General features: G+C 48.3%; 1 protein-coding gene across 4 annotated transcripts; it reads right to left on the minus strand.

The window, feature by feature from the left end:
- Positions 1 to 2,440: 2,440 nt before the first annotated feature.
- On the minus strand, positions 2,441 to 16,098 carry LOC129208031 (carnosine N-methyltransferase 2). 4 transcript variants are annotated; one of them, XM_054830118.1, is made up of 9 exons: positions 16,025 to 16,063; positions 14,320 to 14,517; positions 11,935 to 11,996; positions 10,356 to 10,494; positions 8,603 to 8,655; positions 5,680 to 5,787; positions 5,440 to 5,570; positions 4,547 to 4,640; positions 2,441 to 3,544 (listed from the first exon to the last, which is right to left on the minus strand). In XM_054830118.1, exons 2-9 carry the CDS (start codon positions 14,343 to 14,345, stop codon positions 3,189 to 3,191), a joined length of 969 nt encoding a protein of 322 aa, XP_054686093.1. In that variant the 5' UTR covers positions 14,346 to 14,517; positions 16,025 to 16,063; the 3' UTR covers positions 2,441 to 3,188. The 4 variants fall into 4 exon arrangements, with proteins under 4 accessions (XP_054686093.1, XP_054686091.1, XP_054686092.1 ...); XM_054830116.1 differs by lacking the exon at positions 14,320 to 14,517 and having other exon boundaries at positions 16,025 to 16,098; XM_054830117.1 differs by lacking the exons at positions 11,935 to 11,996; positions 16,025 to 16,063 and having other exon boundaries at positions 14,320 to 14,447.
- Between the last annotated feature and the right edge of the window lie 7,036 nt (positions 16,099 to 23,134).

Raw genomic sequence — 23,134 nt, forward strand, 5'->3', positions numbered from 1 at the left:
TGCTCCTCGCTAACTGCAGCATTGGCCACTGGCCATGAAACTCATTGCTGAGTAGGGGCTCATCCTGGGCCGAGATCAGCAAGGTTAATTTGGCTTAAAGTTAAAGCAGAAGCAACCTCCTGTTCCTGACGTCCCCTTCCTCGTGTTTCCTCCCCGATCAGCCGCAGCACCTGGTTAGGCATCTGCAGATCTGTGCTTGAGAGATAACTAAGCTGCAGTGTATCAGTCATCGAGTGGGGAAAAAAAAAATAACCCAAGAGCAAATTTTCTGCAGCCCTTGTTGGCACTCATGCCGTGCAATCGTAACTTTTTTATAAGCTGGAGCCCGGCACCAAGAACGTGACTCTGCAGTAGAAAAAAGCGCGGTCCCCAACATCTGATATTAGCTTGCAATGACCCTGCCTCATTCGCCTGCCAGGCTATGTGACTTTGTCTCTTCAGCTCAGCATCTCAAGCGTTTTGGGAGGCAGATTTGATCCGCTGGCTGCTGCAGCCCTCTCGTGGCTGCACAGACCCAACCGCGCTCCTGCACGCTCAGACCGACGTTCCATGTGGGAGCACAGCGTATTTCAAACAGCACAACAAATAGTTATTAAATAGCGTATTCCTCCAGGAATAAATATATAAATAAATGGAGCAGACACTTAGGATGGTATTTGTTCCAGGTATACAAGCAGAGTCGTTGTTAAATGATTCGCTTTTCAAGAATCAAAAGAAAAATTACGGCTAAAGCATTAAGGAGTCACGCTTTTAATGGGGTGCCCTGTTTCATCTCCCTAGGCTGTCACTAAACAGTCTGCTTTGAAGTGCTCCTTCTCTTTTGAGCATTTGTGCATTGATTTACAATCGTGTGGGTAAGATTTGTGCCCAGGGGTTTTGCTTGCTGGAAATGTGTCTATCTGCTCAGGAAACTCCAAGGAGGGGTGAAAACCTCTTGGGTTGGGGAAAATCTGGGGGAACTTGCACTGTTCCAAATTTCTGCAAAGACTAACACGTAGGTGGTTCGTTGGAGATTGACAAGCAAGTCTGGCTTTTGCTATATTTTCTTTTTCCTTTTAATCTGCCAGGGAGAAACAGAGACATCACTTACACCTGGAAATAAATTGTGAATTAATAGTGGAAGGAGAACATTGATGGGAGCAGTGCTGACAGCCCGTCCAACAGCCCAGCCGTACGCTCCCTGCCCAGTGCTGTCAGAGAGCACAATCAAAGGAGCTACCTATAGAATAAAAAATAAAATGGATCAAAATGAAGAACTTGTGCATAGGTATGGGGTACTCTGGAGGAGGTTGTCCAGTTTTGATTGATGTTTCTTAGACTGACAGCAATAGTACTTACAGACCAGAGTGCCGCAGTCCTGCAAGAGGGATGATGTTACACTACTTTTTTCTCACTGCTTTCCTCTGTTTTTCCTTACAGAAGTTTCAGAGGGAACATCTGCTGGAGAAATGGCTGTATTTCAAAAAGATATGGAAAAAACCAAACCAAAACTAAAAAACAAAAACAAAAAAACCAAAACCAAACAAAAACAAACAAACAAACAAAAAAAAAGGAACACAAAGTGGAGTCATGACGACTGTGCGAGCTGACGTTACCTTGTCAGATGGGAGCGCTGCTACCTCGGGCAGTAACTGCATCCGGGCAGGCAGACGGTGTGTGAGATGGGGTAGGTTTAGTGGGATCAGCGGGGCTCTGGGTGACAATGATATCTAATATTTTGCAAGCCAATGTGCCAACCCATGTATCTGTGATGCTGGAACAAGCCTTTCGATCAACACCAGGCATCAGCAAGGCAATGGTGTCTGAGCCCCTTCAGGTGCACGGGGGCACAGGTTTTCCAGCTTAAGCATGGAAAAATCAATTTACAGAGGTGAGTTCTGTGCCTGCAGGTATTTTCCATCTGAGCTGGTGCTTCCTGCCCCGAGAGCTATTGCAATGAAGCCGGTGGGACTGCAGGCCCCTTTCTCCCCATGTCCCCAGCCCAAGGCCTGCACAGCACCCTGGCCCTAAATACAGCACCAAACCTGACTGCCCTCGGGTGCAGGGTCTCCCTTTCCACCTCCTTCAGCCCTCTGAACAACTCAGGACCCTGTGGAAATAGTCTTAACTTACCCATATTAACATCTTAACCACATACATGATTTTTAAGTAACGTAGGCGCTGCTTTGCTGTGCTGCAGCGATGCCGCTTCGAGTGAGCCAAGCTGCCTCCCATGGCTGCAGCACAGGAACGAGTTGCAGCTCATGCCCAGCTCTTCCATGTCCTCAGGCTCATCTTTCTCACTTACAAGAAACCTTTTATGCTTCCATAAAACAGTATTTTGCATCTTTTTTGTTTGTTTTTAACTCACTAACCTCTTCGCTCTTCATTTTCTGTAAGCCCACACATACAGAACAAGATGTGACTACCTTGATTTAAAATTGCTTTTATTTTACATGGAGAAAAACAGTAGTAAGAAAGTAACAAAATTAATATCTGCCTGAAAGAGCACAGGGCAAGTATCATCCTGGGATTCAGAAAGTCTCCAAACAAAAAGGCTGATAAATTTTTAAGACATGTCTATATTGCGAGATGCTGAGACGCTTGGCACAATAAATACCTACGTTGATAAAACCATGTGAAATAGCCTAGTGCAGAGCAACTCACAGCTCAGATCTGGGTGCAGTGAGGCACATTACTTGGGTGCAAAGCAGCGGGGACACCTTGCTGGTTTTGCCCTGGCGCAGCTGGAAGCAGTGGGTCTGTATGCAGCCAGCATGGGGGCTGCAGCCTCCTCCCGGCTCCAAAGCAGCACCTGGCTTATAGACACGTCTTTGGGTATGTAAACATGCTGGCTATATAGAAAAGTGGAAATCCCAGTGTCAAAATCACAGACAAGATGCGTACCATTAAAAAAAAGTCCATGTAGGCTTTTAGTGAGATGGAGCTCTTTACTTTCTGGAAAACATTCTCCTAGGGCTGGACTAAATAACCAGGGTGAAATCTTGGCCCCGTTGACCTCAGCGGGACAAAAAGCTCATCCCCAGTGTTGCAATGTCCGCTGACCCTGCCTGGGAACGGGGGGCTGTGCCTGAGCCCCACTTTCTTACCTTCTTGCCTGCAAGTTGCTTTCTTTCTCCACTACACCCTTCTGCAACTACATCACCCCTACACCCACCCTAACTTGTCTTCTGCAGTTGGTCCGGAGTCTAGGAGTCAACCACAATCATACTCAAGTTGTTGCTGAAGACGATCCTCCCGTCCTTTTTGCTGCTGCACTCGGGCTGGCAGAGAGCCTCCTGCAGCCGCCGCCGCAGACCCGGGGGGGCTGTGCCTAGGAAGTTTTTTGTCCCCGTCAGGAAATCCATCATGCGGCTTCCAACCGGGTCCCCCTCGATAAAGCACTCGGTGATATCCCAGCCTGACGGGAACTCATAAATGCAATATTCAACACCCAGTCTCTTTAAAATATCCGTGATGCCGTTGGAGGTGATGTAGTGGCCGCTGTCGGTGGAAGGCAAGCAGTGTCTGTACTTCTTCCATAAGCTGGCCCATCCGCTACTGTCTGCCAGAGCAGGAGGGACGGTTACTTTTGCAAAATCAAGGCAGTCAAACAGCAGCTAATGCAACTACCAAATGAGTTTGAAATGATCCCTTGCTGATGGCCCAGACCTTGCCAGAAGCAGAAGAAGAGCTTTCCCTGTTCCTGAGTCCATTTATAAACATCAGTGCCCAGAGAGGGGTAAAACTGTGATTTCCATCAGCCCTCCTTCCAAAACTCTCCTGTTTAAAGAAAACTCCAAGGAGACGGTCTCCGACACTGGATTTCTCCAGAAGCAGGAGTACGCACAGAGATATCAGTGCACTGAGCCTGCACATGCATGCTATCTATTAACTGCCCCTTTGACAGAATAGCGCGGATGTTTTTACACATTGCACTTCAAGTATACATCAAAGAATATATACTCGAAAAGTCAGTCCCAGCTAGCAAGGGAAACATCCCCAGAAATGCTAATGGGAGTTTTAATGGCAAACGTGGAGGAGCGTGCTTTATCCACTGCACTACAAGCTGGGGATCTGTGAATGGCACACTAGAAAAAAAAATATTTTTTTTTTTTTTAATAAGTGCCATGATGTAAGTGCCTCTTTATTCTCTTAGTAGATCCTGCTGGGATCTGGGTCACCGCTGTGTGGAGGGAAGAGCCCCAAAGAAGGGTCCTCTCAGAGCTCAGCTTCACCATGAAGGATGATTGACCCTCGTTCATTAGTAGCCCCATTTCTCACTAGCCAGTAATTTCACAGCAGGAGGTCTCTGCGAGTTAGAGAACAATTCATCTACTTCATAAATAGGGAAGCAAGAGCACGAAGGCTACGCCTGTGCCGTCCCATCAGACATTGGGGTCCAAGAAGCTAAGCCCAAGATTGCTTGTTCCCTATGAAACACAGCATTTGTTTTATTTAATTAATAAGCACTACTAAGACCCCCAGATGAATATTTGTGATTCACATACTCCAAAGCTCGTCAAAACACCAGGAAATAAACAAAAAAATAAAAGGCCCCTCTTACCTGATAAAATTATGATCAGGAGTTTCCCATGATGGTCAAGGCAGCTGTGAAAAAACTTGATAGTATTGGGAATATCCTCCACACGGTACAGCATCTGGAAGGGACGGAGTTACACACGCCGTTATTCCTCCTTCACAGTGCAACGGCCCTTCGAAGCCTTAAACCCTTTATCTACAGAAAATACGTGCAGAGGAGAGTCCCCTGGTTTCTGTGACTGGTCCTTATCACCAGGGGCTTTTCTTGGCCATATGTGGGCCACGGGCAGGCTGGATCTCTTCTGGACAGCAAGGAATCTGCACTGGGACAAAGCAGGGCTCATCTCAAAGGCTGTCCTCGGGGCTTGTAACTTAGCCCTTGACCCAGCCACCAAAACTCTGAGACACTTTCCAGCTGCAAAATCAGCTCTTATGAAATGAAAGCAAAATGAAATAAAAGAAAAATGGGGGAAAAAAGTAACTAAAGGAAGAGAATGACAGATTTTTTTACAGAATATAATTGGTACGTACAACATCAGTGTCAGCAGTATCAGACACAGCAGCATAATTTCTGACCCAAAACCTGACGCAGGTGTTCATTCACTAACCTTTCCCTTCGGTGCCATCCAAACTACTCTGCTTAAGCAAAAGAATTCTAGCTTTTTACAGCAGCAAAGCATAATTGTTAACCTCTGCGTGACATGTGATGGTCTGAGACTCTTCTTGTTTTATTACCCACCATACACAGTTAAACCAGTACAAACCAGGGTGGATAGGGAATGGGGTCTGGCGTTTGTAGAGCTGCTGCAGAAGTTGTTGCTCATGGGAGAACTGTGCTCAGCTCTGCTCCCCCTAACTTGGTGCATACAGCAGAAATGAAGGGAGTAGTTAAAGTTAATTAAAGCAATACTGCATTACCTGGATCATATGGATGAAGTCGAATTTCTTACGTGCACCTTTCTCTTTAACCTGTTGTTCGTACTCTGCGGAAGTGAGCTGGTGCCAAATAAAAGAGACATTCTGCAGGTCTGGAGCTTGATTCACCAACTCTGTTTTAAAAAGTGGAAAAACCCCCATGAATTTCACAAACCAGCAGCAAAAACTCATTGTTTAAATCGGTGGTCCTCGCCGTACCCCAGGCAGTGGGTATAGCCTTACCTTTGTAAGCTGCCACGTGCTGTGCGTTGGGCTCTATGATTTCATTGTCAATAAGGACCCCCGGGTGTGCAGACTGCAGTATCCTGATCATTTTCAAATCCTGCTCACCTATTCAATGAACACAAATTCGTTACTTTAATAAGTACGTAAAGGAGACGAGAGGATGGCGGTGCACCTGCCGCCTCTGCTGCCGGAGATCCCCCAAGAAGAAGTGAGGCACTATCTACCTTGCGGCTTGCGTGGTGGCATCTAACCCGGTGATAGGCTTACCGTGACAGCTTACCGCTCGAGGTAACGTATAGTTACAGATAAGACTAAAACAAGGACGAGATGAGCAACAGCGCAGAAACCTGCTAATGGAAATACTCTGGGTCATGGGACAAGCAGGTCAAAATAATCAGTGTTTAAAAAAACCAACCAGCAGGAAGCATTAGTTTTCAACCCAAACACAAATTCTGAATGGGGGCAAGGAGGCAGTCGGCACAGCTGTGCAGCATCGGCGTGCCACAGAGCGCCCCGTGCCTTTGGCGCTGCCGCGGGGAGGTGATGGCTGCTCTGCTGCTGGTGCGACTCCGCTCCGAGACCCGGGGAACTGCAGCGCAAGGGGACAGACCCACTGACGTGCAGCACCATGGATCTTCCCTCTTAGGGGACCATCCATGTGGTCTCAGTTCTGGATCTGCTAAATAGTTGTTATCTTGGAGCTGCAAATAGAGACTCATATATTTGTGTGTAGGTGCCCTGCAAATTTAGCTAGTGGTGCTCCTCCGTTGCTGTCTGAGCTCTGGAGGATCAAGTGGCAGTCTGTCTTTCTGTCCTAGGAATTTCCCAGCCTCTTTCGAGGTGATGCAGGTCACTCTTGTTTTCTTCCAGAAGGGCCACAATACATCAAGTGCACAAAGTCCATCTGGTTCGTCTGGGACTATGGAAATAAACAGCAGAGGTGACCAGCTTGAGTTGACCTCTGCAAGAATCCTGTCTGTAGCTGATGGTGGGGCCTAAAAATAGTCCTGCCCTTGCAAATGTCACACGCAGAGGCCTTGATACAAGATACTGCATCTTCCGTAGCCTCTCGGCTGATGTACCAGCTATGAGAAAAGTTGTCATCTTTGGCAGGTGTTGCGGTAAATACCGAGTGCAGGAAATATCAGCCATGCCAGCACTACGGGGACATCCAAGGAAGGACGGGTCTTTTGAAATTGGAGAAAAATACCCAAGACCCCTGAGGAATGCAGTGGCCCTGGTGCAGGGCTGGCCAAAGGCACAAGGAAAGAGGCTGCAGCTCGATCCATTGAAGGTGGGTGCACGGACTGATATTGTTGACACTGGTATTTGAAGGAAGCTCCTATAGCAAGGAGCTGAATCCCTTTAGACAGTCCTAAATGCCAGTAAGTATGTGCCTGGGGTGGGGAGCACCAGCAATTGGGCTCCCCAAAGGGTCAGGGCAGGCAGGAGGCAGAGCATCGCTGCCCCATGCCCTGGGAACCACTGATGGTGGCAAATGGGTTTATGGGCAAACGGGGGGTGAACGAGAAAATGTGATGCAGACCCGACAACAGTCTTCTAGGATGTGGAGTCGGCCGCTAATCCCCATTAATCTTTTCGTCAACTAAACTAATTCTGGGGGCTCTGTGAAATCAGAGTCCAAGCCTGGAAAGGTCAGGGATCAGATATAACCTTTTGCTCAATGCCATCCTAGATCACTCCCTGCCCGGCCACACAAATTCAGCTCGTGCAGCCATGGGCAAGCTGAGGAGGTGCGAGTTTGTGCCCCTGTCCTGTCATCTGTCAGGGGCGGTTACCCAGGAAATGTTAGAGTGTTCACTTTTCCATTAAAACATCTTTTGAAGAGGAAATAAGGAAAAATGAGGATGGTGCAAAAAGTTCATTTTTCCCTTGTGTTTTCTTGGAGTCAGAATTTCGGGTTTACATTACTTAATGAAAATAGAGTGTGATTGAGAACGGAATGATTTCTTCCTGCTTGCTTTCTCATATGCTCCAACATATTCCCAACTGGAGAAAACAATTCAATGCTATTTTTCTCTTACTCAGGAAAACAAGCAAAAAAGTGAGAAAAATAATTTCATTTGAAAGTATTCACATTTAAAATTCAGCTGAAAATACTTCTTAAAGCAAAAGCAAATTCTGACAAATCAAACTGCCACTTCTTTTTTCTACTTTTTATTTTTCCCAGTTTCCCTAGGAGCAAAGTTGGATGTTTCACCACTTTTTTTTTTTTTTTTTTTTTTTTTTAATACAAATGCATTTAGAACAGCTTTATAGCTATTTTTCCAAAAGATGGGTTTCTCTCTAGGGGGAAATACCATTTGCAGTTAAACTCTACTTATCACTGGATAAAAACACAGTAGTAACAAAGAAACACTTCTTGAAAAAGCTGATGCAGCCCCATGTAATGGTTGTGGTCAGATGGTTTTGCATCACCTGGAGCAGAGCATTGCCCAGCTTTGGCCTCTGGGATCCCTAAAAGCCAAGCCAAAAGAGATCCCTTCAGGTGGGATAGTCTAAGACAGGACTTTGGGTGGAAAGAACCCCTCGGATGTCTCTAATTCCCTCTGACAAGGTTTGAAGATGCTCTTATACCTAACCCAGGGCAGGACTCCTTGCTTTGAGACATACAAAGTCAAATGAGAGTCATCAAGAAGCAGAGACTAAGCTAAAATCATCACACTCATCTCACTTCTCAGAAAGATTTGAGTAGCAGCGTTTCAGAAAGGAGATGGGGAAGGAAGGGAGGGAGCATCGCCCTCATCCCGGCCCCCCACCCTGTTTTGCTGCTTCAACAAGAAACACCATTATTAAAGCCTGAGTAGTTATCCCCATTGCTCAAAATTTCAGTATCACTTTCTGCTGCCCACGGGGACCCTCCATCCCCCAGCACCGGCGGCGCTGCTGAGCTCCTTACCTGTGCCGCTTCCAACGCCCAGAACATTTATAGTCGATTTTCCATTGCCAAGACTGAAATTATAAGCACACATTACTTAAGCACACTATGTCACACAACTTCATTTTAATTCTAATATGGTGGATGACACATTGGCCCGGAAATTTTCATGTTTTGCCACGTGAGTTGGGATAGAAATTCGAGCATCCCTTTTGGATCCCAGCTATAACCAGCTGCGTGGTGGGAGCCAGCCCTGAATTAGCAAGCTCATATTTCAAAGTACAGTAGGATATAGGATCAGGAGATAGTGTTTCTCATCCTTTGCCAAAGAGTTTTCTTCAAGCTGTGGCTGGCACCGTGCAAAAAGGCCTCGGGGAACCCCAGGGTGAAGGGTTCCTTCTGGGGGTAGCAGGGCTGTGTCTGGCAGGGATGGGCACTGCTGGGGATGCAGGGACGAGGTGAGCCGGAGCGAAACCTCTGCGCTCTCAGGAGATAAGTTTGGTTGTCCAACATCCGATATAAATACCCAGAAAAAGTGAAATATCCGGCTATCCAGGTGACCGGAAATCCTCTCTTTTCAACAGTAATCTTGGTTTGAAATTGGGAGGGAAGGTCAGAATCTTCAATAATTTTTATCTTAGAAAAATGACTTTTGAAAAGACCAAAAAAAACCCCAGTCATGTGGTTCCTAGTAGAATATTTCATAACTGCCTGGCTTGCCGATGAGGAGCCCAGGCTCGAGGCGCCTCGCTGCTCTGACATGTTTTATGGCCTTATTCTGCTCTCAGGCATGGACTGTGCAGGGGGATTGAGTTTCCTATGCACAGTCTCAGGAGACACGACAACAATGATTCAGCAAGAGGGGAAAGAGTAGTAAATCCTGGAGGGTGTGAGCTAGTCAGGGAGCCTTGGCCCTAATGAGGGTTGAGACCCTTTGACAGACCTACAATCAGCATCACAGGAAGCTGCAGTGTTTTGCATCATTTAATATTCATATAAGTAAATTTTTCAATTAAAATTTCCCAATATGAATTTTTTTAATTACTATTTTATTGCTTATTTTATATATATATCTATTTTTATATATATATATATGATCTGGAGAATAAAAATTCGCCTGCCTAAATTTTTTTCTCAATGGAGAATAGTTTCTATAACATCCAAAAATTACCCAAACTTGAAAGGGCTGTTTTGTGGTTAGAATCCAGGCTGTTCTAAAACTATCTACAGTCATCCAGGCTTAATATATTACATCAGTACTTCACAAAACTGATTATCATTTGGTACTTAAGCAATGCAAATCGACTTAGGATAGAAATAAGGAGGTCTTAGGGGGATTGAGAAAACCAAGAATTAGTGCTAGAAGAGAATTAGAGATGTGTTTCTGTTTGGACTGATGTGTGATGAGGTCCCAAAAGCAGGGAGAGAGCACGAGGGAGCTTTATTTAAAAAAAAAAAAAAAAAATCAACAACAACAAAACCTTTAATCCTTGGAAAATCAGCTAATGAAAAGAGATGGACATGAAAATGAGGTCTTGATTCTTTCCTGAACACAAGCTGAGAGGCAGCACAGTGTATTAATTGAAATAACATGTATTCTGGAGTCATTAAACAGAATATCCTGAAGACCGCTATCAAGGGACTTAAAACTGAAAAGCATTGAAAGTTCATTCCTGCCCCAGAAAATCCTTAAACATGTTTGCTGACCCTTGCATGCAGGTTGCCCTCCCAGGATAACAGATGGCTTTCCCAACTCGGTGGAAGCGCTCCTTACCCAGCCATGATGTTGGGCATTTCTTCCTTGTTGAACTCGTCCATGCACTGGTGCTCTGTTGAATGATCCAAAAATGACTTAAAGGCCTCCACATACTCCTCAGCTGTGAGACTTCTCATGGAAGGGATCACATATAGCTCTTGAGAAACAAATACGAATTGTGTGTTAGTGGCTTCAAGGCAAGTGAAGGATCAATGCACTTACCTCATGGAAGAAACCCAACCCAACAGAAGCCAGAGGTTTGGGAAGATGGTACAGAGGATGCATGGCCCAGGAGCCGTCCACGCGGGTGGGCTCATGCGAACACTTTCCAACCTGTTCACACATCAACATATTTGTGAAGTGCCTCATTACTACAGGTCAGCCTGAGGAAAATGTCTCCAAAACGCTTAGCCAGATATGGGGTACTCGGTTTGCAGAAAGGGAGGTAACTGGAATGTTTTTCTGGAAGACTCAAGGCAAGAAGGTGAAGGGAATCACACAGCAGGTCCAAACCTGGAGGGGCCATCACTCGCACACATGCTGGACGGTGTAACTCAAATCGCCAGCTGCTGGCACGCTTGCTATTAGGGGTGAAGCAACACAAAAACTGCCACCTGCAGCTGAAGCAAAAATAGTCAACCCCGTGCACCTCATTTCCAACTCTTGCCGGCATGGGACTGCAAATGCGCTGCTGGAGAGGTGAATTCCCTGCTGGGAACTGCAGCTTGTGGCCAGGAGGGCAACTGATAGCAAAAGCATTTCATCTGAATGGGCTCATGCTCAAATGTGGGTGGCTGAGACCAAGATTTCTAGCTCTGAACCAATGCCCAGGGCTACTCAAGGGGTTGCAAGCAATTATTGCAAAAACTCACTTTCCTGCTGTCTCATCCTAATGTCAGCGCTGCTGCCAGGGCAGAAGCTCTGGCCAGCTGCTTGGGTCTGAGGAGCAACGATAAGACTGACTTGAGGCTCATGAGAAGATGCCATGCGGCTGAGTACTGGCTCTGGGGTCTATCTCAGACAGAGCGCTGCAGTAGGAAGGCAGTCGTAGTGACAGCCTCAATGCGTGAGATCAGCATTGGAACAGTAGCATTCAATAGGAAAAAAAATCAACATTTCCTCCTAAACGAAATGAGGATGAAGGACACGACTCAGCAGAACATCTTCATCCTCATTTTTGCCTTTTGAGGAGCTACTTATTTATCATCTGATTTTTAGTTGCTGCTAATAAGATAATTATGTATGTCTCATACAGGACTGCACAATCTTAAATGGAATGCCTGTGCTGTTTCCAAAACCACACGTCATTGGCAGCTGTGTTTCTGGCAGGTGTGTGTGGAGACCCTACGTCCAGCCCTATCGGAGGTAAAGACATCTACAGCTACACTTTGAACTATACCCTAACATAAACCTGAAATCACCTGAATTGCAGTCAGTTTAGCATCCTGGATTTTGTTTGGTTTTTTCTTTTAAACAATCTCTAACTCCAAAAGAATTAAAATACGTTTGTAGTGATAGCAAGCTGAGTGGGCATTTTACTTTAATCTCTTTTTTGTGGGTTTGTTTTTGTTTTTGTTTTTTTTTTTCTCCCAAATACCTGAATTATCGTGTGGAGCTGTCAGAATCTCTGCTTCAAAGTTCATGCTGGGGAACCTATTCCTGTAAGGAAAGTATAGCACTTCAGTTATTTGAAGAACCTGTACGCTTTTCTGAAGCTGCATTGAAAATGCAGGACAAAAGGAAGATGCTCCAGGACAAATTTTCCTTGCCTGATAATCAATGTTATTTGTTCTCTTTTACTAGACTAAGGAAAGTCAAAACTTTGTGGTTAGCTGATCGCCCGTAAGTATCAGCAACGGACTGGCCACCTGCACCAGTGCTTGTCCGAGATGTGTTGTGGAAGCTTTTCCTACCTCTGAAGAATCATCAACCAGTCAGTACAGTGGAAGGCATTAGACTAACTGATATTACACACCCTGTGAAACATTTAATCGTGAATGGAGTGGAAGAAATAGCAGTGAAATTAGGAAAAGGCTATGGTGAGCTTCAGCATCTGAAGTGCTAAAAGATCTGCTTGGCCCAATGTTTCAGGGACTGTTTTGCTTTGCTTTTTTTTTTTTTTTTTTTTAACTTCAGGTTTTACTGGCTGCAAATATTACATTGGCAACTTGTAGAAGGTACAGGACTCAACGGGGAAAAGTCAAACAGGTCACTTGACCATAAATGTTTTCATTCAGGCACATGTTTTCATCCTCAGTTTAGGTGGTTCTGTGAAGACTTCCAGCAATGAAGTCACATCTTCATTTTCCTTTGACAACATGCCTCATGCATAAAACAGAGATGAGGTGCCACTAGCAAAAGGAAGGGATGAAATTAAACTGGAGCAAGGATCTCCTTTGCAAAGAAAGTGTTGAGGAGAGGCTACCTATGCAAGGGGAATAGTAATCTTCTGGGTAACCCCATTTCAATATCGAGATGCACAGCAAGACTTAAGGGTGATATTCCTGTATAACCTGGGTTTAGACACATTGCTGCTCCCAAAGCTTTGCTGTTAGAAAATGCTTCATGACAAGCAGTCGGCAATAGCAGTAAGCAGCCCCGAGTCCCCTCTGCCAGGATAAAACCTCCCGTGTGAATAAGAAACAAGCTGGAAAAGAAAGAAGGGAGTCCTGTAGAAGGGCTTTGAGATACAAATATGCAATGACCGTGCTAGCAGGTAGCAAGGAAGTGGCCATGCGTGCAAATAACGCACTGCTTTGGTTGATGAAGGCAAGAAAAGACTAAGATGTCCCAGAAGTCTCAGAGACGCTGAGGCGCTGCCAGAGTCCTGCCAGACCAGTTGATTTCATTTGAGTGACTGGCAAAGTCACGTACCCGGCTCCCATGAGGTTCCACCACCTTGACCTCACCTCTCCCCAGAAAAGGCCTCACACAAGTTCAGCAGTGACAAGCTGAACTCAACCCATCCCCATAAGCTCCAGCTTGGCTGCAGGGCAGTCCCTCCAATTTCCATTCAACCCCCTGACCTCTTCCATCTCTGCCTGTCAGAACACAGGGCTATTTTGTCCTCTCAGCTGGCTAAACCGAGCAAGATGGTTTTCAGAATAAATCTCCCATTAAAATGCCGAGGGGTAGCGTGGCTTCCCCTGCGCAGAGGGGAACAGCTCTCGGGGTCTGGGGACACGAACTCCATTTCTGACCGGTCAAATGTTTCCAGCCATCGCAGGAGACCTGCCAGGTGACCTGGATAGACTGCGGCACAAGTATTCACCGGGGCGGATGATGCCAAGTTAACTCTTCCACCGAGGCTTTTGCCATTTCTCCCCAGGCAGGGTTTCTGAGATTGATTAATGCTTGTTGCTGGGAAGGTGAAACAGACTTAATTATTGCTGGGAACAAATGGACTTCCTCTAAAATCTGGCTTAAAATCTAGCCTAGATCTGAAAACTGACTGCAATACTTCGGGCTGGTGCTGCCCACCCCAGGACCCCGGCAGCCAGCAGCAGGACGGCAGCGGTGACTGCCAGGGAGTGGGATGCTCGTGGGCACGGCTCGTTCTGCCGTGGCTCCCGGCTAAGTCAGAGCTCGCCACTAGCCAGGTTAAACATCTCCCCCTCCACGAACTGAGCAGGTTGTGCTATGGGCGGCACATGCAGGGCACAGAGGGAATTCACTGTGTCACCTGGACGCAGCACCTTTAAGTTGAAAAAAGTCATTAAATTCAAGATGTTTCTAGCAACACAAATTGCAAGAACATCTTCCTAACTCATAATTTGGTTACACCTAAACATAGGCTGCTAAGGGGCTAAAGGTCTCCTCACAAAGGCCAGCTTAGCCCCCTCCCTCCGAGGACGGGGCGCGTTGTTGTTACTCCCACCTTACACACATCCACCCGTGATACAGGGACAGCGGGGGCTGGCTCTGCCGCCCAGCCGGACGGTGGGGAAACGTGCACCCTCGCTCCCTTCCAAAATCCACGTACCTCTTCATCTCCGGGGCCGGGTCCATGATTGGGGCGGGTGCCGTGCCGGGACACAGCAGCCAGGCACGGGGCTGGGGGTTATCCAGGCGCCTGGCCCCTACGTGAGCATGTCCACCTGCCGCCCTGCGCCGCACCGGCCACTCGACCCACCGCGACGGTGGCGGTGACCTCAGCGTGCGGCCGCGGCTCTGCCGGCACCTGTCGGGACAGGCAGCGTCACTGGAGCGAGAAGGGGAAACCCGAGCCCCGTGGGGAAGGAGCGAGGGGCCGGGACAGGCGATGCACGAGGCCTGACGTCTGCGGGGCTGTCCTCATCCCAAGGGAGCTGCGCTGTTTTCAAGGGGAGGGGGAAAAAAAAAGGGACAGATTGAGACTTCCAAACCCTTAAAACTTGAGTGGAAGTGGCTGAGGGGTGTCAGTGGGCAGACCCGGGAACCATTTCCATCCACTTCTTAATTTGCTTTGAACCCTGCCTCTCCTCCATGCTCGCTGCCCTGGGCAGGAGGAGATGCGTTCCTGCATCCTTGCTGCCTGATGGACGGACATGTTGGGGATGCGCTGGGAGATCCCTGCTTACTCCGGAGAGAAGAGGGGCTCGCTGGCAGCCCAGAGACCTGAGCAAGAGATTTTTTTCCATCTCTTATTCAGGGGAAAAAGGGGAATAACGGCAGTACCTGCCAGGGGCACTGCAGCCCTGCAGGCAGCCTGGCATCCCCCGTCCATGCCCCACGAAGGGGGGGGGGGGCGGGGATGGGCAGCTGGCATGGGGTGGGGGGGGGGCGCAGCGAGCCCAGCCTGCTCTCACTCTGCTTGCTAAACCCCAGGGATCAGAAGGCAAGGAAAGATTTTTGGGGGAGAGCTGTCCGAGCCAGAGGTGGCTGGAGGTCGCCCAGGATGGGACGGCACGGCTGGAGGTGCAGCGGTTGCTGTTACCAGTACAGCAAATCCTGGTGCTCCCTGCACCTGGATTCAGCCTTTTCTCCTACCAGCATCCACAAGACTGATGCTCCTTTTGACTAAAATCTAATAACAACATGTGAAAAAGAAAAGATTTAGAGACTTTATATTTCCAAGTGAGGTCCGGTGGTGGAAAGCGCAGCATTAGGATCCTCTTCACTCCCTTCCCCTGAAGACAACGGGCAGAACAGATTTAGTGGACGACAAATAACCCTCCTCCCTCGCTGAGATCCACCTGCCCCGCATGGCTCACCGAGGCCAGGGACCATGGTCGTGGGTGGGGATGCTTCTGTGACCTCTCTTGGTTTATACTAGGTTTGGTGTCCAAAGGGATTGAAGTTATCTCCACCACAAGGCAGGTCTGCAGCAGCATGTTAAGCTAGCACCACATTGCTGCTCTTAACCAAAATATTCACATCAACAGGGAGGAAAGACCGGAACCTCTTTGCTAGCTCTAAAATGCAGATTTGGCTCCTGGTGTCGTTTGACCGCCCAGGCAGTGAAGTTCACATCAGCCCTTTCAATCCCTAAATATTTCCACCAGAGACGCCAGCCCCCGGACGCCGGATGGTACCTGGCGTTTCTCAGCCAAGCCCCAGACGCTGCAGGCACAGCTCCCTCGTGTCCCCCAGCCACCCCCGCCTCGTCCCAGCTAAGCCGCACCGCCCGCTCTGGCCCAGACACCCCTCCACCTCCCCATGCCACCGGCAGGGATGGACACCCCGCAGGTCCCAGCAGAAAGCCGTACCTCCCCGGAGCGACAGGAGCTGTAGAGAAACCTCCAGCATCCAGGAGCTGCACAGCCCTTGGAAACCTCCTTGTAGATCCAGTGGGGGATGATACCCCTCCCCGGCCCCCCCGAATGTCCCCCCCTGGCTCCAACAGCCCACATAGGCACATGCCACAACAGAGCCGGCATTAGCCCACAACAACGGCCTTTGTTCCCCCTGCGCTGGAAACAACAGCACATTGTGGGCAGGAACTGGCGGCAGGGTGGCTTTGGGGGATGTACCCTCCGCACGCTGTGCTTTCGGTTGTTCTGGCCAGCTCGTGACTAAATCCGCTCTAAACTGTGGGGTTTGTGCAGACTAAAAGAGCTGGCGGGGGGGGGGGGTGTGTGATCAGTGACATGATGGCTAAAGCTAGAGCCGGGCTGCAGTGCGAGAAAAACAAAACAGCAGTGTTTTTCCCCACACGCTGTGGCTGTGGAGGTCAGTTTGGGGCTGATCCTGCAGAAATAAGGTCATTCGGTGTTCCCAGGCTGGTACCGCCCGCGGCGCCGAGCCCCCTCGATGCTCCATCCCCACCAGCCCACCACAACAAGCCTCGAACCCGCGCCGCCAGGCAGGAAAGTCTGCGTATTTGGAAATCAAATTTCAATGAATTTATCTTCTAAACAGTGATCAGCTTTTACGCTGGTGAATGTCAGGAAAGTCCTCATCATTTTCAGAGTGCCTCGCAGCATTACTAGTTTATTTATTGAGACCCTCCCAGCTCCACCTAGAACAACCGATTAAGGCCGATATAATTTAACTTTGATTTTCTTGTGAGCAGAGCTCTTTTCTTCTGCATCAGTGTTTCCTTTTGTAATGAAAGTGTTCTCATCAATTAGATATTTTCAGTTTCCTAACCAAATCTTCTGAGGTATAGCCAGCAGTTTGTGTAATCTCCTAAGTGAACTATTTGGTGCAAACATGCTATTCTGCATCAGGCAAGTTCTGGTGCAGAGGACGATAACCAGCAATTTTGTAGCACCCATTTTCCTGATAGTTAAAGCAAGATTTCTCACTAAAAGAAGACATTTTGGTTTGCATTAATCCTATTAAATATTTAACAGCTCCTGGGCTGTGGTAGATCTTGGAATTTGAGCAATGTATTTGTTTTTACATGTGTGTACGGGGTTTTATCCTATAGGAAAAAGAATATGACTTCTGATAAATGCTGGAAAAAGATGACATCGGAGAAGCAGAACCCGTCCCTCCCCGGGGGGGCAGCAGCACTCATTGCTGCTGGTCCCGGCCGCTCCAGCCACTTTTCAATTCAGCCTCCCAGAAAACCAAAGCATCTAGGTCTGGAGATTATTTTCTTTTTAACACAGCTCTTCCTGCCTTTTTATTAAAGCCTGGCTGCTGGTGCAGTTCCTCCAGACCTTTAAAAACCCCACCTTTTTCAAACTATTTGACTAGAGGTCATATCTCATGTAGCTGTAATTATAGAGCTAAGGCAAGGGCAGAGGGAGAGTCCAACGTGACCGCCTTCAGAAGAGGCTCTTTGATTCAAGGTGAAGACCAGCTTTTGCTCTACACACCATACTGTGTTCAAAAAAAAAAAAAAAAAATTCTCTGAGAGCAAAGACAGGTCTGGTAAAGCATGCCTTTTACCCCTCAAGAGCTCACGGGTCTTCAGCTGCGAAAATACGCTCAGAATTTAGATTTCCCTGGCTGTACCCGTGCGCCTGCCGATAGCGTGTGCTGGGAGCACAGCGTCCACAGGATTAAACACATCTCACAGGTACAGTGCTCCAAAACCAGGGCATTTGCAAACCCCGCGGTACGGAAATGTGGAGAATTGCCAGCGAAAAGAGGGGGGTTTTGTCCCTAACTCCAGGTCAGCAGCGCAAATAGTAAGGCTGGGCAGATTGGTCCCTGAGAAATTTTTCTGGTTCAAGAGAATGGACTAAGGAGGACAGGAGATTTTGGTAAGAAAGGCGGCTGTGATAAGGGACCCTCCCAGGGCTGGGGCAGGGGGGTACATCCAGAGGAGCTCGGCGCCACGGGAGCTTTGCTTTACGTTAAGGTTTCTCAGCGGTGCTGGTTGCAAGGGGCTGCAAACTGCTGGCAGACCCAGAGACCCATGGGTGCTGAGCTCCCATAGGGGCCAGAAAGAACACAAAAGTAGCATTGAATTATTGATGTTACTGGTTACATTTCAATCGCACCTGAAATGCAATTCCGTTTACTTACCCCCTCTTAAAGCACGGCCGAGCCCAGCCATGATGGCATGTGTGACACTGCACCACCGACGCCAGGAAGAGACCTCAGCACTCCGAGCAGCCACAGTACCCCAGCATTAGCCACTCTGCCGGGAAAAAACCTGTTACACAACTGGAATATTTCTTTTTATGCCATCAATGGAAACAAGATGACGAGTCACCCTTTTCTGGGTAAACAGAGCGAGCAAACGGTGGGAGAGTGGGTACGAGTCCCACGAGGGATGCTCACCTTTCACAGAAGCTTTGGCTGATCTTCTGTGAATCTTTCTGGTTTGTCCTGCTCTTAAAAAGAATATCCTCAGCTAAATGAACATTTCTTTGAAGGCTGGGTTAATGTTTCCTTTCCATGCGCGGTCAGTTCTGCCATCTCTCAGACCCTGGTATTTGCAGGAGGCAGCAAACGTGCCCGTTGGTCCCCGGAGCGCGGCAGCGGGTCCCTCTGGAGCCCAGCAGCTCTCTGCTGCCGCAGTGGCTCTGGCCACAAAGTGAGCAGAGAAAGAAAACCCCTTTGAAAGCCTGAAAACTTACTGAGGGACGTTTAGAAAAACATTGAATCTGAAGAAATACGTCAAATCGAGCAGCTTCGGCTCAGCCCAGCACGTCTGACACAAGTTTAGCAACCTGCTTTATCATGTAGGAGATCGCACCAACAGGCAGAGGAGAAAACGTCCCAACGAAAGGGACTACAGATTTATTTTACCAAAAGCCACTAGATGGGGATGCAAGGACATTTTTCTGACTTTCTCTTACGTTTTGGTCCCCATTTAGCTGTGCTTGAGCTGGCCTTTCCCGCTAACATGGACTGCTGCTGTCTTCGCTTTTTCTTTTTGGGAGCTGACAGAGGTCATTGGGAAACTTATCACTCGCTGACTTTTCATCCTGTACGAATCAGGCCTTAGGCAACAGTCAAGATGTGATTACCGCTTGCCGAATATTATTCTCGGCATCAAGGCTCAGCAGAGAGAACAGCGAAGGACTTGGCTTTCAGTTTGTGGATTAGTCTTCTTTTATAGGTTGTGGAAAGGAAAACGACTTTCTATTGAACACAGTGGGGGAAAAAGGGTATTCAGCAAACTTGTAATCTCTGAAAATGGCCGTACTTTGGAACGGTTACTGTGGAAAAAAGCCAGGAGATTTTTTTCCTCAGGCTCAATAGTCAAATCTCCAGCCTTTTTTTTTTTTTGAAAATCCATATTTTTCCTATGAATAAGAGCGATAAAATTAAAAAGACTGGTTTGGCAGAGGAGAGGCAGAATCAGCCTTGCTTTCCAGGGCAGAAGCCCTCCATAGATGTATACCATGAGCACGTCTGGGCTGCAGGAATCCATACAATGCGTAAGCAACGCTGGGAGGCGTAAGGAGCGGGAAGGGTCCCAGCCACACAGTCATCTTCAGCTCTGACCTCTGTTCACCTTGGGCTTCTGCAGCGAGTGCCCGCTCTTATTATTTTATCTGAAGCGTCAGGATATTTGGTGCTTTTATTAATTCCCAGCTCCTGGAGTCAGGTGACTGTGAAAAAACTCCTAGCATATTTTTAACAGTAAAATTCCAGTTTCTGGGCTATGGTGAAGTGCCCAAAATGCACTCCAGGGTTCAAAACACAGAAGATGCTTTTAAACAAGTCCAAAATGGTTCATTTAAAAGCAATTTCATGAAAGCTTTTAGTGGTTGGCAGGGAGGGGGGAGAGGGAATCAGGGTGTCTTGGAGAGTCTGAGAAAAAAGGCTTTGTTAATACCCTGAAAGCAAAATAATCTTATATCATCATAATGACAAATTCAGAAAACCAGAAGAAGCATTCACATATTTAAGCGATGAAATGTCTTTCCTACTCAACATGCTTAAAGCGTGGAGCTCATAGCAATCCACGTTTTAAGGACTGGAGGGCAGAGGGACTGTTTGGTGTTTTAAATTGCATCTCCATGAATGGCTAAAAATGGATTGTCAGGTTTCAGTAAAGCGAAACAGAAGTGCAATTGCTTTTCCTGGGCGAGAGGGTGGAAGGACTGCAGGGGCGAGGGCTGAAGGGGCACGGGCACGGCAGCGGTGGCCGTTTCCCTGCGGTCCTCAGCTGCCGGACAGTGCAGGCAGCTGCCTTCAGCCCATCCTTCAGGTGCAGCCTGTGGTTCCTGCCCACGGTGTTCCCAGCTGCTTGAGCGGGTACTGCAGACTCCGTCTATTTTTCTTCTATTTTTCCCCCCCACACACTGCTTAGTAGTCTCCTCATGGTGACAAGAAAATGTCTGTTTTCCAGGAAACCATTTGAGCTTTATGGATTAGCCATGGTAGGCACTTGCAGACCTTCACGAAGCAGGCTGACACGCTCTCTGGTGTATTACTAACTCGACTGAAAAATTGATCAAACCTGATAGAGTTACAGGGCCCTGAGTCCCTTCGCAATCTGCCGTTGCGCTGCTCGGCTCTTACAGGGGCGGCAGAGCCAAACCCAGCACAAACTCTTGCCTGGAAAATACACCTTCACCCTGCCCTGGGCTTTGCACCATGGCAAGAGCCGCACGCCCAAAGCAGAAGATGTGCGGGATGCGCCCCCACCCCACCCTCAATTGCTGCTGCTCCTCCTGGGGTCACGCTCCCCCCGGCATCTGCAGGTATCCCCGAAAGGTAGCGGGGAGCAATTCCAGGGTCCTGCCCTGCCATGGGCCGTGACATCAGCTGCGACGTGCTCAGGGCTGGCACGTCCTCGCCCCGGCGCAGGCACGGCCCCGGCTGCCTCCTGCATCCTTGCTGCAGCTGTGCATCCCCTGTCCCATCTGCTCCAGCAGCAGCTCTTAGGAGAGACTGCTTACATCACAAGGATATTTAACAAACTCATCCAACGTGGGCGCAGGTTTGCTGGAGATGATGGGATGCCATGCAGCAGAGGAGCTGCTGGTCAACTGTGAGACTTCCTTTTGCTCACTGAGATTATCAGTCCCTCGGAGCAGAGTCCGTGCTTTGTGAGGTGTTTGTGCTTCATTGCGTCCCAAGATCTCCCAGTCTTTGGGAAGGCGGCCGGGTGCCGAGCGTGTAGTCTCTCCCCAAGCGCTCTCTAGTGTCCCAGTCCTACAGAAGTGCCTCCTGCTTCTGTTTATTACTTACGGTTTGATTGTTGCTGGAATCCCAAATGAAGACCGAATAGCAAAGCCAATACCTGATTCAAAGAGTTTCCAAATGAGGGCTCAGGTGGGATACGAAGGATATTAAGGTAACCGACAAGGGATCAGAAGTGGATGAGATAACGGAGGAGATAAGGCACTCGCTTCCAGTCCTAAACGTGCAACCAAAGCCAAAATGCCCCTCCCCACGCGGTAAGCTGCGCCCGTTCCCGTATGAAATAGCAACACAGTGCTCACTGTCAAATTCAGTTCAGTAAAGCTGACCGATAAACACACAGAAACGAATGCAATGACGTGATGTGCACGCAGGGGAAGGCGCGCTGCCACGGAAAGGCATGGCGCACACAAGTGTCCTCGTGCTGCCTTCGAATCGCGCACGGCCAACGGGAAAAGGACGGCGAGGGAGGTGCTCGGCTTTGCTGCTCTCTGGAGTCAAGATACAGCTTATAGCCGCCAGCAACGTTATTTAAACATGGCTTTGAAATTATGTCAAAATATTGTCACGAGATGGTTTTATTAGACAAAAAAAACCCCTGTATTGTTTCAGCATAGGGAGCAAATAGAATTAATTTTAAAATTTTACATGTGCGTGCATATAGATACACAGGATATTCAAGAAAAAATGGGATTATTTTACTGCAAATATCAAGTACAGACAACCTTCTATCATCTTGCAAAATGCAGGAAGTTTTCCAGTTTGTAACCTGTGTGCCATTGTAACACCTCAATGATTGATTTATTTTTACCTGAATATACATAAAAATAAAAGGATCTTCCAGGAGCTCTTTGCACCCCTGCCATTCCCTCCAGCTATGAACAATTTCTGCTGGGCTCCTCCCCGAGTCCCATCCCGGCCAGATCCAGCTGGGGTTGACGCCCCGTAATGCAGCGCAGAGCAGAGCCGCCCCTGCAGCCCCCGTGCCAGCCTCGTGGGGTGACCCTGGCCAGTGGAGGGGTGCAGGATCAGCCCCAGCTACCTGCATGGGTGAAAACATGCAGCATGAGCTCTGGGCAATGTTAAGGTACTTAATACCTTTTCAGACAACGATGCTCTTTAAGCCATCATCACAGCAATTCTTGTTGTACTTCATGGCCACCGAGGTGAGGACAGGCTCTGATGGCCCTGGCTCCCTCCGCATGTCCTTGCTGTCCCATGTGGCCATAAAAAAATCTCATTTCCTTCCCCCCCAACCAGATTTTAACTACTTACCCCAGAAAGGGTCTGATCGCTGAGCCGGGAGATGACCCACAGCTCCAGGCAGGCGTGAGGAGTCGCGAAAGGACCAGCACCAAACACCTCCGTAAACTCGATGCGCCAAGACCATAACTGCTTCAAAAACCCCAGGAGAGAAAAGCAAATGAGGCAGCTCCGGTGTAACCCGGCCATCTCTTCTCTCTGAACTTAGCCGCGCTCCGTGACTCATGCCATCGGGCTCGTCTCTGCCCACGTCCATGCTGCGGATCTCGTGTTTGTCCCCGTTTCAGATGAACGTCCCTGATTGCTTCCACTCAGGTACTGCCTGAGGGGTGTATCCTAAATACAAGTGACACTGCGGGGGCTGCTGAAGGTACCTCCTGCAGCTGAATGCTCTTCGAAGAGCGCTGGAGGGAAGTGGCTCAGTCGGCTCTGGCACGTTCCCGTCTGCGGGATTTAATGTGATTCCTGAGGTGTTAGCAGACCTAACCCGGAGCTATGGTTTTCATCTTTTTTCCTTCCCCTCCTTAAACAATACATACGTGAGTGAGCTCTCC

The sequence above is a fragment of the Grus americana genome, chromosome 6 (assembly GCF_028858705.1).
Source record: "Grus americana isolate bGruAme1 chromosome 6, bGruAme1.mat, whole genome shotgun sequence".
In the NCBI taxonomy this organism is placed as follows: Eukaryota; Metazoa; Chordata; class Aves; order Gruiformes; family Gruidae; genus Grus; species Grus americana.